Source organism: Dermacentor variabilis, chromosome 5 (genome assembly GCF_050947875.1).
Source record: "Dermacentor variabilis isolate Ectoservices chromosome 5, ASM5094787v1, whole genome shotgun sequence".
Taxonomy (NCBI): Eukaryota; Metazoa; Arthropoda; class Arachnida; order Ixodida; family Ixodidae; genus Dermacentor; species Dermacentor variabilis.
This window is the reverse complement of record NC_134572.1, coordinates 146,928,448-146,946,448: the sequence shown is the minus strand read 5'-3', so window position 1 is coordinate 146,946,448 and position 18,001 is coordinate 146,928,448. Positions and strand designations below refer to the sequence as shown.

Here is an 18,001-nt window from a genome sequence, read left to right as displayed (position 1 = left end):
GTATGGTACTGTAGTACCTCCTAAATTGTTAGAGCGATGAAATGCGAAGGCAGGAATGACGCTGGAGCCTAAGTGCAACCCACGAGGGAAATCGTCTTTGTCAGGGAAGCGACTCTTCCCTATGGTTATACAGTTTTAGCATCACCGCTACCATTAGTGATGGCGCCGACTGCGCGAGTAGGGAATAAAAAATTCGCTGAGACACCTAAGACTACTTACGTGTGGGAATGCGAAAGCACCATAAGCGTTTCGGTGAAATCTTTTAGACTGATGCTTCAGACGTGCATTAAGGTTCGTTCCCCTGGTTTGGTTCGTGTGTTTGTGTATATAGAGTCTGCCACAGACCGGCTCGTTTTATACAGTCACGACGTGGCGTCGAGGGTGGATCGCAGTAGAGACAGCATCGATGTAATCGGAAGAGCAAGTGAGGTGCACGGGAGGCAGTGCGATCATTTTATACACTCAAGACGTGGCACCACTTCCTCCCCATTGGCTTCGCTGCTCGTGCCCAATAACGCTGACACTAGAAACAACTTTAATGAGCCAGAGTCACGTACCACCGTGGCCTCGGAGAAGCGTGCGCAGCTCGCACCCTGGAGGCCCGGGCTCGATTCCCAGCCAAACCTAAATGTACCAAAATTTTTCTCTCCAAAGCCATCTAGGATTGTCATTTGTTTGGCGTGTTGGTAAACTGGCTTTGAAAGCATATTTAGCGCCAGCGAACAAGGACAGAAGGAAATTTGTGTTGTCCTCCCTGGCCATCCTGCGCGCCAGCGATCGGGCCGGCAGGCTAGATCTGTCAGTCCCGTCGTGGGATTAGCCGGGTGCGCGTTTTATCGCGTTTTGCTGGACCAAATAAAAGTTTACTCACTCACTCACTCACTCCCTTCTGTCCTTGTTCGCTGGCGCTAAATATGCTTTCAAGGCCATTTACTTTGTTCACGGGAACTTCCGTAAGGAATATGACGTCAATCCGAGCATTTATGACGCGTTTTTCATTAATACTATTTAAGCGTACAATTTACGAAAAGCACAAAGGGACAGGAACACGGGCGTGTTTTACTCTTTGCGCCCTCGGTCATTTATAGTAGCATCGCTCGGTGCCTCCGTAATAGGGCATGTAATGGTTCCCCATTAGTAGTAATTATACTTACAACACAACTAGGCCACAGTGGAGCGAAAGGCGAGCGGGATCGGCGGTGTCCCAACTCCGGCCACGGTGGCGAAATCACCGCTCTGTCGGTTGCTCTACGCCTTCAAGTCCATTTTTTTTTTTAATTGTCGGTGCACCACGTTTGAAAATTGTGACTCTAGACATACAAACAACGCACGTATACTCGTAGCTTAAACTTGTCAACTTGTCGTAGGTCAACTTGTAACGCACAGTGATAAGTTATCACGTGATAAACGTGGAACAGTGGCATCGTTGCTCGAGGATAACGTAGTTCTGAGTCTCGCGGATTAAAAGGGCGACAGGGCGCAGCTGTCCAATTATTTGCCGGCGACCGATGCTCGAGCCACTCATCGTTGTGCCGGTACGCGCACGCGCACCGCGTCCGTGCCAATTCCATTCAATTTATCCTGCCGCCGAGAGGTTCCCTACGCTGCCCGCTCAGCGAGACGCGGGCATCGCTCCCCCTGCAAGCAACAGGCTACCTCAACTTTCCAGCTTTGCGGAATAAAGCGCTCCCCTGGAGTCTTCGGTCTCCAACATGAACTCGCGGCGAGGGTCTCTCGAACTTCTAAGGATCCGAGACGGACGCGGCCGCCACCGTGCGTGCGTGCGCGCGCACGAGTTGGCTTGTTCGTGACGGCGTTCGTTCCCGTTCACGCGTTGCGTAATCGGCGGCCGTGCTGGCGAGGGAGTCCACGCTTGGCTGCGCCTAATTGAGCGGGCCGACGGGATCGAAAACAAGCTCGCCCTTAATTAAGCTAACGTGCCAGCGCCACCGGCCGGGCGCGACACGCCGTCGTTCCGATTTTGGCAGCGGAGGTGGGGGAAGGGAACATGCACTGGAGGCGGCTTTTTCCCGCAGCGCTCGGGAGACGCGCGGGGGAAGCTGTAGAGCGGGTAAACGTGGCTCTGTAACCGGGTGGGGCGGGGGGTTTCCCTATATGAATGGCAGCGTCTCTCGGAATTGCGTGGCGGCGTTGACGCGAACCAGACATTACGAGCTGCGCCGTTTCAAGCGTTCCAGTGCGTCAGATCCCCTGGTAACACTTCGCCTTTCCAAATTTGCCGCCTGAGCGGGCGCGTTATACGTTGTTGTTCCTTCCTGCTAATGGTGGCTGCCGCCTGTTCACTACACAGCGATGTTGAACTGGTAAGAGCAACGTATGGAGGAATACAAGCTTCTGCAACAGAAGCGATCTGATAGGCAGATCAATGTTCGCCGGTAAAGGAAAGGGACGCAATTTGGTGAGTGCACTAATGAAATTCAGGCGAGTTGCTTTGGTAGTAAAGCGGCGCGTAAATGAGACTGAAAGGCACATAAGTATGCGTAGACTACACTCACTAAGAAACGTATAACAGTAGGTTTTGGGGTTCTAAAGATATAAACTAAACGGCCGTTAATGCAGAGCGTATGAAGTCCTTCATCTTTTTTCCTTCCTCTAAGTCGCGTTTTCCAAGTATTAAAAGGAATAACTTAAGATCGTTTGGATTTCCTGACGCAAGGATAACCACGAATCTCAGCGGTTTCCTTTATTTACGTTGAGCTTCGCGACGCAAAGCAATGAACAAATCGAGCAACATGTCAGTCGGAGTGAGCCAGCGTAGAGAGAGATAGAGAGAGAGAGAGAGAGCAAGGCGAAGAAAGGCAGGGAGGGCAAGCAGACGGGCGCCCGGTTTGCTATCCCACAACGGGGGTAAGGGAAAGAGGGAATAGAAAGAGGAAAACAGGGAGAGTGAGGCACTGAGTGCAGTAGGATGATTCACAGGGACACTATAAGCGTAAATACAGAACTTGGTCATAATACTTCCCTCTTGTTTTGTTTATCTCCAACGTCTTTCGTAAGCAAACACACACATTCCTCGCTAACATGGGACTTGTCAAGCTATAGGCTACACCATCTAGCCGCAGGTATGCTTGCGCGCGTTAAACACTACCTAGGCTTCTTACTTCTTTAAATTTACTTCTTTGTGCTGCACGAACAAACTGGCGTCAAGAAACCTCCGTGTCGCTGGGACACTCGAACAAATAAACAAGCAAAAAATGAAAGAAGGGACGACGTTTCCTAAAAGTTCGTGGTCGCTCAAATCACCGGCACCGCATCGGGAGACGACGGCGGCGAAATTGACCTTACGCAACACCTCCTTCGTCCGAGCGCGCGGCGTGAGTCCCTAAGCACCTCTCTCCCGGGGACGCGATAAGGAGCTCGCGTACATGTCATTCACACGGCAGCGCGGACAGCGTGCGCCTTGTTATTACCATACTCGCTCTAATCTTCTCCCTTCCCCCACCTCCAACCGCGTGGCACCCTCCTCGCGTCGGCGCGCCGAATGGGCACCGATGAATGCGTCGCCGCCAGGTCGTCGACAGCATCGCACGCCGCCAGGAGGGTCTCTTACAAAGGAAGCGCGAGCCGGCGTGGTGTATATATATGTATGTATACATATATATATGCTCGGCACTACTAAAGGATGTGAATTCTCGAGCTTGAATGAATGGACGAACGAAGCAAAAAACTGAAAAGGACAAAATCAGAGCGAGCGCGCACACCTTTCACAAAGGAGGACGACTTGAGACGGTCTATGGGGGGTGTAGAAAGGAAAAGAATGGCCACCACCGCAGGTACCCCCCCGAAAAAAACTTTAAAAAAAAGGACAGCCGAGTGCCGTTCGCTCCTCCTCACGATGAAGGGGAAGAAGAGGCAGCACTGTTCACGTTTTCTTTTTCACTCGGCCGAAGCGTCCTCTTCCCTCCGCTTGACCGGCGCATCGCTCCGCCTCCGCCACCATCAAGAGCGCGGCGAGCGCGGCCCTAACGCGTTCCGCAGCGTGTTATTTCCGAGATCGCGGCGGGGCCGGCCGGTACAGCACACGACCGAACGGGCACGTGTGACCGGAATGCGAGCGCCGGCGAGCGCTACAAAACTGGGAGAACAAAACGCTTACAAACGCGACGCGCACGACGCCGACGCGGGATGGCGGGGCGGCCGCCGACCAGGAAAAAAATAAAATAAAGAGACAGATGGAAGGGCAGTAACAAGTGCAACTGCTGACGCGGGTAGGATCGTAAAAGAAAAGCGGCGGAGCAAGCTCCCGTGGTGTACATATATATATGCCGCGCCGTGCCGTCCGCAGATCGGCATGCGTGAGTCTGCATCGACGCTCGTGCTATACGTGGACGAAAAAAGCGGGAACCATACCGCTCATTCGCTGCTACATTTTTTTTATTGGCCTCTTTCTTCCTGCCTTCAATTTACTTCTCGTTATCTCGGTATCCTACATTCACGTGAGCAAGTTTTATTTTCTTTTTTTTTCTTTCATGTCTCTTTTTTTTTTTCTTTTTTCCTCTTCAACCAAACATATATTCCCCTATACGTAGAGGCTTATTTTAGCTTCCTCTATTTCGGAATCCCGGGGCATTCCTTCCCTGGTATCTGAGCAACACAGGCTAACGTCGTCTTTTGCGCTTCTCGTGCGAGGCCACGTCTGAGCACGCGCGCCGAAGCATCGCGATGACGACCCGGGCGAGTCTGCAAAGGCTTATGCACACACGCGGCAACGAAGCCATCCGGCCGGCGGGCACATGGCGCGCGCCGCCGCAAACGCGCCACTTTTCAGGCTCACGACCAAGGCCCGGCAAGCACAGCGGCGAAGCCGACGAGCCGCAGCAAATACACCATATACCAGCGCTCCATATAGCGGGCGCCGATAGTGGCTGCTGCCCGGGAATGAAGAGAAGCCCGCGTGCGGGGCACTTGATAGAGGGACTCGCGGGAATTGTGGTTCTCGGCGGCCGATCGGCCGCCTGACCAATCGCACCGCGGCTGCTGCGGCTGCTGCCGATTCTGCGAAGGGCAACGCGGGAACGGCTTGCCTCCCTCGCTTCCCTCTTTCCCTGCCGCGGAAAGGGGAGGCACCTCTTCCCTCTAACCTTGCCATCACTCCTGTCCGCCGCGCGGCCAGATACGGCGGGAAGGCGCACAGGAGGGGGCAGCCCAGCTACAATCTGTCTCAATAAAAAGGGTGCAGCGCCGCGAAGCCTACGGAGGGCGACACGGCGTCCGCTAGATCCTGGGCCGAACTTAACCAACGCTGTTCGGGCCGCAGGTTTCGGCTGCAGCCAGCAAACGGGCGGCGTGTCTGCGCTGATCAATCGCAACGTTGGGAGCGACGCGATAAAACCAAAAAGGCGCCGTCGCGTTTGATAACCGTTTTATAGTGACGCATGCGGCTTCACGGATTCGAGGCCATTTTTATAGCCTACGCCCAAGTCGGGCGCAGGGCGGATGCGCTGCACGGTTCTAACTGTGAGATGTGGCGGCAGCTATATGGGCTAGTGGCCGAGTCTCGTGGGGACGCAAGTCAGAACACGCGGCCTGGGACTCGATCGACGATCCACCGGTGGTAGGATCTCCGCTCACAATTTGGCGGTCCGCGCGCTGGAGCGAGTCGGCGGAGAGGGAGGAGACAGAGGGAGGAGCGCGTAGGACGTGCGTGATCACATATGCAGGGCTTGCTTGTTGCGGAGGGGAAAGGGGAGGGGAGGGGGGAGGGGACCAGAGTCGGGATGCATATATAGCAGGCAGACGGCGCCGCGGCGGGCAAGCTGGTGATTGTGCGTATATGGACTTGTCTCTCGTGTACACGGTCACGCGATGGCATGCCGTGATTGCATGCCGTCGCCGTGTTGCATGGCCGCTGGCGGCCGAGATTTGAGCTTCAATGGGGGCCTGTCTGCTTTTGTGTGCGCGAGGAGAGCCGTCGTCGGCGACTCGGGTCACGCCTGCCGTGTGAACAACGCTTGCTGTATAAGGGAAGTTGAAGCGTCGATCGAGAATAAGCCGACTTCGATGCAACATCGTGCTCGTCTGAGTGTTCGGTGGCGGTAAAATTCAAATTGGAAATATACCGTGGGAAAGCCTCAGTGAAAACAAAATAAAAAGGGGTCGGCGTAACTCAGCTGGCAACAGAATGAGAACTTGTTTGGCAGCTTGGACAAAAGATAGCCGGTCGAAGGAGCGAACGAATTTCTCTTTTCTCTCTCTCTCTCTCAAACGGTGTGCGCGTGAGTCGACCAGGAAAAAACGAAAATAACGCGAATAAGCATTCCCAGTTATATAAAACACAATTTAAAGTCAGGCACGTTTGCGAGCGCATACGGTATTATCGTCACCAGCCGGGAAATAGAGGATGACGAAGTGCAGATGGCACCCGGTTTGACGGGTATCTTCCTAAACGTCGTCTGCTTTAACGTTCTTCGATTCGTCAAGGCAGACGACCGTCTGCAGACTGCTTCGCCGCGTAAGACACCCATGTACTAAAAACTGCGAACTTCTCTTTTCATTACATCTGCATGCAACAGAGACGTTCATATCAAATTACCATTCGTTGTCCGTGTTCTGTGGATGGAACTTGACGACCTGATTCCGGCGAGACTTGATTACCGCTGCGGTATCGTTCATTCCTGCCCGGCCAACGACCATCGACCCGCGTGTGAGACGCGCGCCTCTACGCCTCAAAGACTGTCATGCGATGCTTTAAGGCAGGAAGCGAGAGATGCAATTTGAATAATTGATTGGGAGACGTCTGCGCCAACCAATATCTCATGCAAGCTCTCCTTGCCGCAGGAATAGAGCCTGTAGTGCCGGCGGTTCGGCTGCTCGTAGTGCAGCTGTTCGAACCAGACACTGAATTTCTGGTTCGAACAGCGGCTGTAGAATTTACGCAAGCGTGCTGCCGTTTTCTGGCACCGCGGCGAAACCACGGCAAGGATGTCTTATTTAATGGTCGTACACAGTGCGTGTGATGTCGTAAAGGGTGGAGGTTTGGGATGTAAACATAACAACGAACTCAATCTCTGTGTATCCCCGATCTCTCAAATTGTCCACTTCAGTGAAACGGTGAAGACATGATGTCTGGCTCAGACGCGTGGGCTCCAGTTAATGACTAAGTTAGCCTGTTAAACCATGCTAGCCTACACGTCCGGCATCTGACACATGTCTGGAGGCAAAAACAGTGTCCGAATATCAAAAGGCTAACTGCCACCTCCGAGTCATTTGATGCGAAACGTAGAAGCGCATTCTTTGCCCTTCTTTGCTGCCAGGGGCCGTATTCTGTAACGGTTGGCTTTGGAAACGGTTCGCTCTCACAAACGCCATTGGCCTGCGCTTCGTTGTCGTCCTCCTTGGTAGGCATGTTGTCGTCACTCAGGTTGTCAATCATCTGGAGAGGAACCCGTCGTCTGCTACGAGAGGAACTGCGGAGAAGTGGTTCGCTCAAGGGTCGCGCGCGGTGGCGAGCATGGTCTTGAGGGTCGCAAGGGCAACCACTCCTTCTCCGAGTGACGTCACCTAGACGTAACAGCCAGACCGAACCGGTTCCAAAGCGAACCGTTACATAATGCTGGCCCAATTGACGGTCTGCACGAAACTGGGAAGTCGGTGCTTTCATTCGGCAGCACTTGCCATTTACAACGCAACATGGCACACAACACCCATTGTACCGGAGCGCGAGCACTTTGCAAGATGGGAGTGTGTTGCGCAGCTTGCAGTATTGCTCTCATCGGCCTCTAGATGCTAACCCGTATCAGGACTACACTTCGATTAAACCAGCGAATGAACATCTCGTAAATATGTGCGTGCGTTCCTGTGCATGTGTGTGGGCCCATGTGCTTGCTCTGTGAACACATAAGCTGTTATTGGACTGCTGCGGCCCTCGCGTTCAGCTCTTCCAAAACAAGAGGGCCTTCCGCGTCATGTATGTGGAATAAATCCCCCCGATAAAGGACTTTTACTTTTCGCTCAAACAGGCTGGAGAGAAGACTGCTCCATATACTGACCGACGCTTGGCAAACGTGTGAACTGGAAGTATAATCGAAGCGCTCCGCAGAGACATTGAATTGTCTTTCTGAAAGGATATGTCCGGACACGTTTACATCTATCGTTTCCACACAGGAATTCAACGCGATATAACCAGGTGTAAGCATTGCGGGAACTGGTTTATTTAATATTTTATTGTTATAAGATTTATATGTACACTCCAAGCGAATATTTGCCGTCGCCGTGAGGTTGAGCATATATTTAGGTACATGTATGCTGTAGTCCACGCCCTACTACATTAGATGCGGTAAATGGGGGTTATATTGCCGCACCATTCTATCACTAAGGCTGCTCGTACTAGAACTTACATTCTTGGCAACATTATTCCTCAGAATTTTGAGAATGACAGCCCACAAACAAACGTCATGAAACAAAACACCTATAGCACATGCCTTTCATCTTAGATTTCCTAGGACTTTAATATAAGACGTACGCAACAATAACTGAGCTTAAACACTAAAATGGTGTCATTTCATGTATTCGGCTGTGCACAATCTCCGCGATCGGCCCAGGAAAGAGTTTTGAAACATAGCCGATACCGAAACGTGGTGGTATGTTCGCTAATAAAGACGTTGGCTTTCGTTAACAAACATAGCTGAAATCGTCTGATGGCATGATTCAAAGAGAGGACTTCTAGCACAACAGCTCCTTTTTCACTCCGTCAGCTTACGTTTACTTCAATTCACACTGCCACCACGGTTACGAGTCTTCCACTTCGTATAATATTCTAACATGTTGCAATCGCATTCATTGCTTCACCCTAACGACGAAACTGTGATATTCTTTTTACGTCGCTCGAAGAACATTTCTTGCGCGCCAAACACGCCTCAAACAGGTGTTGTTTATGCTACAAATCGGAAAGAAATCTTTGGGGCACCAATTTGTAACGGGTGAGTGCAGGATACGGGAGTGGAGAGGGGGCACAATACCGTAGCGCCTCCTCCGCGGTGGCTCTTCGCAAAACAAGGCTCACATCGTCGCTCACTCCGATTAGTTTTCCCTTATCGCGCGCGCCCTGTGAATGGGCAAATACAGAATGAAGAGATAAAGGCAAGCCGCGAAACAAGCATTATTCATTTTCCCTGACGGGAGTGTGCTGTTCTCTGCGCGAAGAAGCACGAGGCTGACTTGTGTCCTTCTTGCCGTTGCTTCTACATGGAGGGAGTCATGACGTTGTGTGCGTGTGTCTGTGCGTGTCTGTGCCTGTGGATAGAAATGCACGGCCGGTTGAAAGCGGGAACGAATCAGTGGAATAAATTAGATTTACGTCTCCGGAAACGGGCGTCCTCCTCGGCAGCGTGCGTGGCGGAGGAGGAGGAAGCGAGAGGAAATAAAGGGGAGAGGAAGGAACGGGGAAGAGGCGCGGATCCACGGAAGACAAGAAAGCGTGCTCGACGCTCTTGGAGAGATCCTCTGGAGCCGCGCCAAGTGTTTCCTTCTGGGCCGTGAGTGTGAGCCGCCCCTCTTGAAAGTGCGTGCGTGCGTGCGCGTGCGAGCGGCTCTGTTTAAAGTAATGACGATTACCGCGACGGCTGGCGGCGGTCCTCACTCTGGAGAAATGTTTGCCTCGAGGACGCGTCAAGCAAAACCCGGAGGGCGCTCGCCAAAGAGAGGAGCCCCTTTCATCTCTCTTTGATAGCGAGGAAATAAAGTGGACGCGTTTTCTTGTTTACTTTCCGGCTGGAGCAAGTCGTATCTTGGATATTAAAATCGATACCTATACAGAAATAGACAAATGTAGTAACGGTGCTTGTACAAACACCAAGAGAGAGAAGAAAAAATGAGAGAAAGAGAAAGAAAGAAAAAACATCGTTCGGCGCTTTCTTCAGGGCGGCTGTCTGCCTTAGTGCACCCGGGCGCGCGCGTTGTCTGAGTGCAGGAATGCGTGTACAGCGAGGCAATGTGGAATAGGGCCGCGGCTTTCCGTCCATTATTACGTCGCAGCAACTCGGTATAGCGATGACACGCGCAATACTTTTGCGCGTTGCCTATCAGTTGTTCCTGATATCCGGTCGCATGCTCAGTCACTTTCTAAACTCATTTTCCAGCAGACACGTGGAGGGTAACCTAACCCGAAACTCCAATCTGTTTACCCTCCCTATATTTTCTCTCTTTCTCTCTCTCTCTCTCAATTCTATGGGCAAGTATTGTTTCTATTGGTGTGACGGCATAATAATTTGCTGTTCCCATCAAAGAACGCGTGAAGCCAGTTGGCGCTAAAACAGATCTGGTCAGAGGACTCGAAAGATTGCCAAGATTAGGATAAAAGAGGCGCAAAAGTATACCACCCAGAGATGCAGAGCAGTTAACGGCCAAAGCATTATTTATCGTCGCTACAAGACGGGCAAGCGTTCTCGCTTTGCTCTTGCATAGTTATCCCGCTAAAACCGTAAGACTGCTCTGCATTTTCTTGCCAAAGTCCCACGGCTGGTTCACCAGCTTCGATTTTGTCACCTCTTATAAGAAGTGAATGATTGTGTGTGTTGCATGTTTCTGAGGGATGCTGTCTTTAAGACGTTGAGCGTCGCTGACGACGAGACCCGCTGCTCCTGGTGTTTGGCGAGAAATGCGATATGCACAGCGATCGACGCGAGGTGTTTGTGCCCATACAGCCCTAAACGCATATAGGGATGGGAAACGTGAAACACGAGCGCTACCTCGATGAGCATTCGAAGAGCCATGCTCTGTAAAACGACCGGCGCTCCAATGAAGCGCCACTGCCACGACAGCAGCGCGACGTTACCGTATTACACATGCTAGGCTCCTCGCCGTGTCCAATGCCTCGTTAACCGCCTCACGTGTCCCGCGTCCCTGTGTAGTTACCGGAAATGATGGGCTCGTTAGCGAGGCTTATACGCCACCGCGCGGCGGCCCAAAAGTAAATAAAATCAACTAACGGTAAATCCCCCCCCCCTCCTTGCCTGATTACGGGACAGAAATACGCTCGCGCTATTAATGCGCCAGATTTGCACCGAGACACCTGCACCCGATAGGCTGCGTACGGCCCGGGTGCCTGGCTCATCGGCGGCGGGCTGCCAGTTTTGAAAAAAAAAAAAAGACTGCCGCGAAATGCGCCTTCACTTCTCGAACGAACCGAGGATGCGCACGAAGGATTTGGTGGGGGGAGGGGGGGCAGTAAATTCTTCTCTCTCGGAATCTTCTCGTCCGGCTTCATTTTTCCCATATGAGAGTAATCGAGCGAAATGCAAGCGCCGCGGCGAGCCCTGCCCAAAGCCGACGACGTCGACGGGGTCGTTTGTCTTGGGCTAAATCCCCGCTCGAGAAGTGGCAACCGGTTCCTTTATGCGTATAATACAACGCGAGCGCTGCTTACGCTGCACACCTCGTGCGCGCACAGGAGGCGGCTTCACACGCGCCAGCTGCGTGCGCGTCGTCTTTTGTCTCGCGGTAAGGTGAGCTGCGGGACAAAAAATTTCTCGTCGCACATCACCGATACGCGCGGGGCATTTACCTACACCTGTACACTGCGTGTCCGACAGCGGGTAGCGCCGTATTCAAGAACGCATCGGTAGATTCCAGTCGGGCGCGTGGAGTGCTTTACTTTTGAGATAGATAGATAGATAGATAGATAGATAGATAGATAGATAGATAGATAGATAGATAGATAGATAGATAGATAGATAGATAGATAGATAGATAGATAGATAGATAGATAGATAGATAGATAGATAGATAGATAGATAGATAGATAGATAGATAGATAGATAGATAGATAGATAGATAGATAGATAGATAGGGGTTCGAGGCCCAATGTTGCACAGCCAAGAGTTGGCAATGTTTCCTCGTGATCCTAGGAGCCTAAATACGTTTACCAGTGCCTCAAATGTGTCAGTGAGCAGGTATTCTTTTAGTGTGGAAACGCTGCGCCATACGTATAAAAACTGCAACGTGTCAGTGTGCGGTAACCAGTTCTGCGTCGCAATAAACCATAACGCTATTCGGTTTTCTGGACGAGGTGCGCGTAAATCCGCAGCTCATGAAAATAAAAAAGGCACCTTTTGTGTGTGTGTGTGTGTGTGTGTGTGTGTGTGTGTGTGTGTGTGTGTGTGTGTGTGTGTGTGTGTGTGTGTGTGTGTGTGTGTGTTTGTGTTCGGGGAAGGGGGGTTGAACAAAACGTGTGCAGAGTTATGTGTCCGTAGTTAACGCTAACCTCGCAAGAACCACAGTGGAGTGGAGGAAGTCTCTTCGCGAGAGGTACGTGTGCCCAAGTTCCTTTCTTATCGAACGTACCTTTCTTTCCTTTTACGGCTCGGGCATCTTCTATCTGGCTGCCCGCTTCCTTCCACATGCAACGGCCGAGTTGCCCTGGGATTGCCAACAAGACCGGTAGCTATAATCTGCGAGCGGCGATCCTTCCGACAGGGTCCGTGAGTGTGCGTGTGTTTCCGAGAGAGAAGGAGAGACGGAGCAAGTCGTCGGTGGCGGCCTTTCTGCCAAAGCCCACGGCGCTTCTGTTCCTCTCTCCTCCTCCTTTGGCGCTTCTCGTCACGTGATGATCCAATTAGAAACGTTGCTGTGGGCGCCGAATTCCGGACGTTCGGGGCCAACGAGAAAGAGCGACGCGTCGCCGTTCTCCCAGAGGGCGAGCAAAGCGTCGCAAACCGCCCGTGGCATCGGCGGCAGACTCCTTCCCTGCGCGGTTCCGCGCCTGCGAGGAGGAGAAGGGGGAGGGATGCCGTGCTGCTGCGTCCACTCCTCGCTCATGCTTTTTTTTTTTTTTTTTCCCAGTGCACTGCCGCTTGTCCTTTCGACGCCCGAGACCGAGAAGCGCTCGAGCACAAAACAAGCAATGCGAGCCGGTGAATCGCCGCAGCCGCAGCAGCATTGGCTTCAGGCCCGGAGGCTGCAGCCCTTAACGAGACACAACGACCTAACGTTTTCCTTTCTTGCCTCTTTTACCACCACCATCCCTCCCCGCCACCTCGCTCTCTATCTCTGCCTCCTGGCTTCGGGAATGAGTGCCAATGGCAAGTGCGTTAAACGACATCTGATTATCCAGCACAGATTGATGGTTTTCCCTTCTTTTTTTTCTGTTCTTGCCCGCCACCGAAGAAGATCAATGGAATGCGGTCGAATGATTCTTGCGAGGGTGCAGAAGCTTTTGGCGACCTTCTGCGTTCTTCAAGTGCGACTGCTCGCGTTAGAGCCCGCGCCTTGGTGCGTGCGTTTTTTACTGCGGCAGTCGTAAAAACATCCATGGTTGCAGGAAGCGCGAAATTGCGTGGCGGACACGGGAGCCAACAATCAAGAGCCCGACCGGCCACGGGGGTGAAATCTCTTCAGTGTCAAGTTCGCGCTGGCTGCTGCAAATACGGTATCGTCACCAACTAGACCCGATCGCCTTGTTTGCAAAAGTTCCAAACTGAGGTTGTTGCGCCTGTCCGTCCGGACATTTTTTGTGGCCGACGTCATAGTGTCGCAGCGCGACGCCATATCGTTTCGTCGTCATCGGGTCACCTCCTCACTCTCAGCTTTACCCGCACCATATGGCGAAAAAAAAAAAAACTTTGGCCACCACAGCCTATGGACATCTAAACCCACGCCTATTCTCCAGTGGAGGTTCGACGAGGTACTGGGACAATGAGTTGGCAGCCGGAGGAGCCATGGCTACTAATCTATCACGTGACATTCACGCTCAGCGATTTGTGCGGGATTCTACGAGCCACGCATGCTCCAATATATTGTGGCATCTGCACACGCGTCTCCGAGGCCACAGCTGGCACTACTGTGTCGGACGAATACGACGTTAACGAAAGAATAAAAAAAAAGAACTCCAACCTAAATGTTATCGTGCGCATCATGAAGATAAATTTGTTTTTAGAACGGAGGATATATATATATATATCTTCTTTTTGTCAGCGTCTGTTCTGCGCCGATAGGTGGCCAAGTTATGGGTGACCAACTATCGCAAAACAAGATAATGCGCGTAAGAGCTGTTTTCATTCGCGATCGCAAGTGAACGGTTTGGTCGCGACCCTGTGCGGTGAGATGTAAGCGCAAGACCGATGTCAATACCACATATCCATATGTGCTAGTACAGGAAGGTTTGATGACTTCTGGATTTCGAAAGTATGGGAGGATAGGATAGGAATAACTTTAATAAAGTGCCGGCAACTGACGGTTTAACGCGTCGTGACGCTGGCATGGGAGAAAACTGTTGGTTAACCATAGGTGTATATCGATATGGTGCTGAAAAAAAAATTACGTGCATCAAACAAAGATAACGAAGATTAAACAAAACAAAAAATAAGGACACTCACTCCCTAGGTATAGCTTCCGGAGTGCAGTGAGAAATATTCGTTCCCGAAATGACAAACGAAAAGTGAACAAATTTTACAGTGCATATTGACACGAAATGGCAAAGGAAAAGTGAACGAATGTTACAGCGCATATTGGCACCTGTTAACGGTGTGAAGCTGCTGGTGCGCTCGAGCACGCCACCGCAGCATTTGGGAAAATATAGAGCAGTGACTTAGCGCGCATACTCTTCACGCAGTTTCCGCGAAGACGCAAGTGAACATGCTCCTTTCCTGAGATGCATCGCGCAAGAATTATTCCTGCACCGATGAAGCGGAACCTATAAGGAACGTAGAGAAAGAGCAAATCTACTGCGTTTTCAGTGTAACGTTATTATGTAAAATTAATCTATTTAACCAGGGCGCACGCACTTAAAAAAAAAGAAGAAAGAAAATGAATACAGAATTTGCAGCATTCCTGCAATTAAGCGGTACTTCCGGGCCAGTTTCCCGAGGTGGGAAAAAAAAATTAGTTTTCACTCGCAGTGTGGTAGCGGACAAGATGATGAATGATGGCGACGGCGCGACGATAAAAAGGACGCACGGAAACAGCGAACGTAGTTTCGAGCTTTTAAACTGCTCTCGCATTGTGAAATAACGGCAAGGAGTCTTTCAAGGCGCACGCAGGAATGTCGCTTAATACGAAATTACGTCAAGCATTAAACGGTACCCAAAAACAAGTGCGAGCTCTCCAGCTCCACAACAGTCCGACCATTTCAGCGAGCGACGAGCTTTTCAAAACGTCCTACACACTTGGGAATACTTCAGCAAGACCATCTGTAGAAGAAGTATATGAGGAAAAGAAGAGATTATGAAAGCTTAACTTAAGCGGGAGGTGAAATAGCACAGCTGCCCGTCGCTACGCTAAAGCTCTGAAGAGGATGAACGATTTTCATCAACCGGCGCTTAGGAGCAGGTCGTCGAGAAAAGGAAAAAAAAAAAGAATAGCGCTACAAATGAAGAACTATTGTTCTTGTAAGGTACCTTGGCCTCAATGCAGTCTATTCGCTTTTTCGTAGAGGCACGGAGATAAAGTTTCACATACACCGGGCAAGGTTTGTCACACAGGGAAGCGAAGGAAGTTATGGACGGTGCTTTATACACGTACGTAAGCGCCACATATGAACTTCTGCAAGAACACCGATAACGCCCGCTTGGAAACACAGCCCCTCGCGAAGCAAGACGCTTGCACAAAGGAAACAAAAATAAAGGGAGGCAATTTAGCACGTTCGCAGTCAACGAGCTCATAAAAATCGAGTTTCCACGCAGCCTTTGCTTGCTCAACGACGGTTTGCGACAGGGTTTAGAAACACGCGAAAGCGTTGCCGTCGTCGCTGCAGAGCCAAAGTAGTTGCTTCAACGGTGTCGCCCAAGATTCCTGCTGCGATCTGCGGAATCGCGCGCTTTTGAAACACTCCTAGCAGCACGCACCCCAGCTACCACTAAAAGCAACGATTGACGCGAACCAGGACTTCACGTCACTACCTGGCCAGCAAACAGAAACTGCAGTAAACCGCCAGAATGCGAACACCCACAGAAAAATTGCACTTCGCTCTCCGACAGCGCCAGAAAGTCAAGTAGAGATGAAATCATAAATGCGTTGCGCACCTCGATGGAGAGAGCGCACCGCAATGCAGCGCGCTCTCACCTGCAATCACAGAAGCCGTGCGGAAAAGTGCGCGCACAGGCACGAAGCAATGTGTTTCAAAGCTGCGGCGATCGCGCGCTGGTGGGCCGTTCGACACAATTCGAAGTTAAATAAAAAGTACGTCCGCTTTGAGGAAGCGGTTTCACCGTAAGTTTGCTCAATCGAACGCGTTCGGCGCAGAAAGCCGTACTTTGGAAGCGCAGTTTTCGAACATGACGGGCTTCTTTCCTCCTTCGCATCGCTTCACGAGTGAACGTCGGCAATTCGATCGCGTCGCATGACGACTGGCGAAGAAGCAACAAGAGGCCGGCCGCGAAGCGCAGCGAGCGATTCCCATCGAGCAGCAAAACTACTGACCTGTGTTAACCAGGACCAGGCACCCGGCGAAGACGCGTAGAATCATGCCCGCAGGGGGGTTTCGCCGACGAGGTGACGGCCTCCGGCACTGCATGGCGACGGTGCTGGTTGTCCTCGAATGTCCCGTCGAGGAGTATCCAAGCTTCGGAAGAGTTCGCGCTCAGAACCGCCACGGGCACGTCGCTGTCGTCTTCGCCGCTTGTCGCGCACGGGCAACAGTCGGACGACGCACCACCATAGCGCGCGCAAGAGTGTTGCGGTCACCAGTCGCCGCTGGCTCCCGGTCGCACCGCAGGAGCCAGTGGAAGGAGAACGCGCGACGCACTCACACTCGCGCCGACACGCGCACTTGCGAGCGGCTGTTCCGGCGGCGGCTAGCGACCCGCAAGCCTCGGGCCAGGACAGCAGCCGGGGCGACGAAGAGCGCCACGAGAAACGCGGAGCGCATCCAACGCGCGAAGCACTTCGCGACGCCTCAGGCTCGAAGAAGAGTTCTCGTGGAGGGCGAGCGAACGACCGCGTGGGCAGGTCCCGGCGGGGAAGAGCGGCACCGCTGAGGCGCGCGCGATGTCCGTCGGGGCGACGACGCCGGCCGGGCTGCTGCGTTCGCCAAAACACGTCGAACGCAGCGCGCAAAAGAGGGAGAGAAAAAAAAAAAAAGAAGTCAGCTGCTGCGAGGCGGCCCGGGTGTGTGTGCCGCGACGGGGAGCCCTTCGGCGTGCGAGCCTCGGGTCAGAGCGCCGCCGGGCAACCGGAGAGACTGGAGCTGGAACGCTGGACGGACGGCTGGAATGCCAGCAGCGGCGGCAGCGGGCGGCGCGCTGTTGTTCCTCCGATCGCGGCCACGGAGCCCATTGAGCCGAGCTGCGGCGGCGCGCTCCGCTCGGCAAGGCCCGTGGCGCCCTCCCGCGGCAAGCTCCGGCAACCGCACGGCCGACGCCGGGAGAGTGCGGGCAGTGCACCAGAAGGGCCCCGTGGGCTTCGAGCGCGTCCCCTCTCCCTTCGTCCCTCGACCGTCTCTTCGCAGAGGCTGCCGGCACCAAAGGGGCGCTGCCTCTTGCCACTCCAGCAGCGTCTCACCTGCTCGTCCTCTTGTGAGGAGACCGGCAATTGTTTATCTTCGTAGGCACTTGCGGTTTTCGTAGACGCGCGTGTTTGTTTTGCGTACCATAGTAAGCACGGCGGCTCGGCGAAGACCTCCAAAGAGCCATCCAGAGGCATCGGTGTGGTAAAAAACAATTGCACACTAGAGAGCCAACGAGCGAAAGCGCGGTAGGATAGACAGGTCTGCTTTTACTGGATCGCTAGACCGTGCGATCGCTGGACGCTGTTGTTCAACATCGGTTCTGCCACTTTCGTGGGAAACCAGGATATGTAAGTACTGGGGGCATAAGAAAGGAGCACTCAGGGCCCGAGAGAGAGTAAGGGCTACTACGAATGTGGCGCACCGAAATAATGCGAAAGTCGTGGAGAGATTAGGAAGTGCGGCGTCAGCTATAAATATTCGGGCGAGAATGAAGCGTTCGTAACATCAGGAAGCGCCTTGCCCAAATGGAAATACACACGTGGCCGCAGCAGCAATAAAGACGTCTCAAAGCGGCCAGCCACCCAGATTTATTCGTTCCAACGT

At 52.6% G+C, this 18,001-nt stretch overlaps 1 protein-coding gene across 3 annotated transcripts in view; it reads right to left on the bottom strand.

The window, feature by feature from the left end:
• The window catches only part of LOC142583220 (nephrin-like), a 332,953-nt gene extending 315,746 nt beyond the window's left edge, over window positions 1-17,207 (bottom strand). For all 3 annotated transcript variants that reach the window (XM_075693587.1, XM_075693589.1, XM_075693588.1), the window contains exon 1: window positions 16,372-17,207. In XM_075693587.1, the coding sequence (XP_075549702.1) occupies window positions 16,372-16,465 (94 nt within the window). In that variant the 5' untranslated portion in view covers window positions 16,466-17,207. The remainder of the gene's footprint in view (window positions 1-16,371) is intronic.
• Window positions 17,208-18,001: the final 794 nt, after the last annotated feature.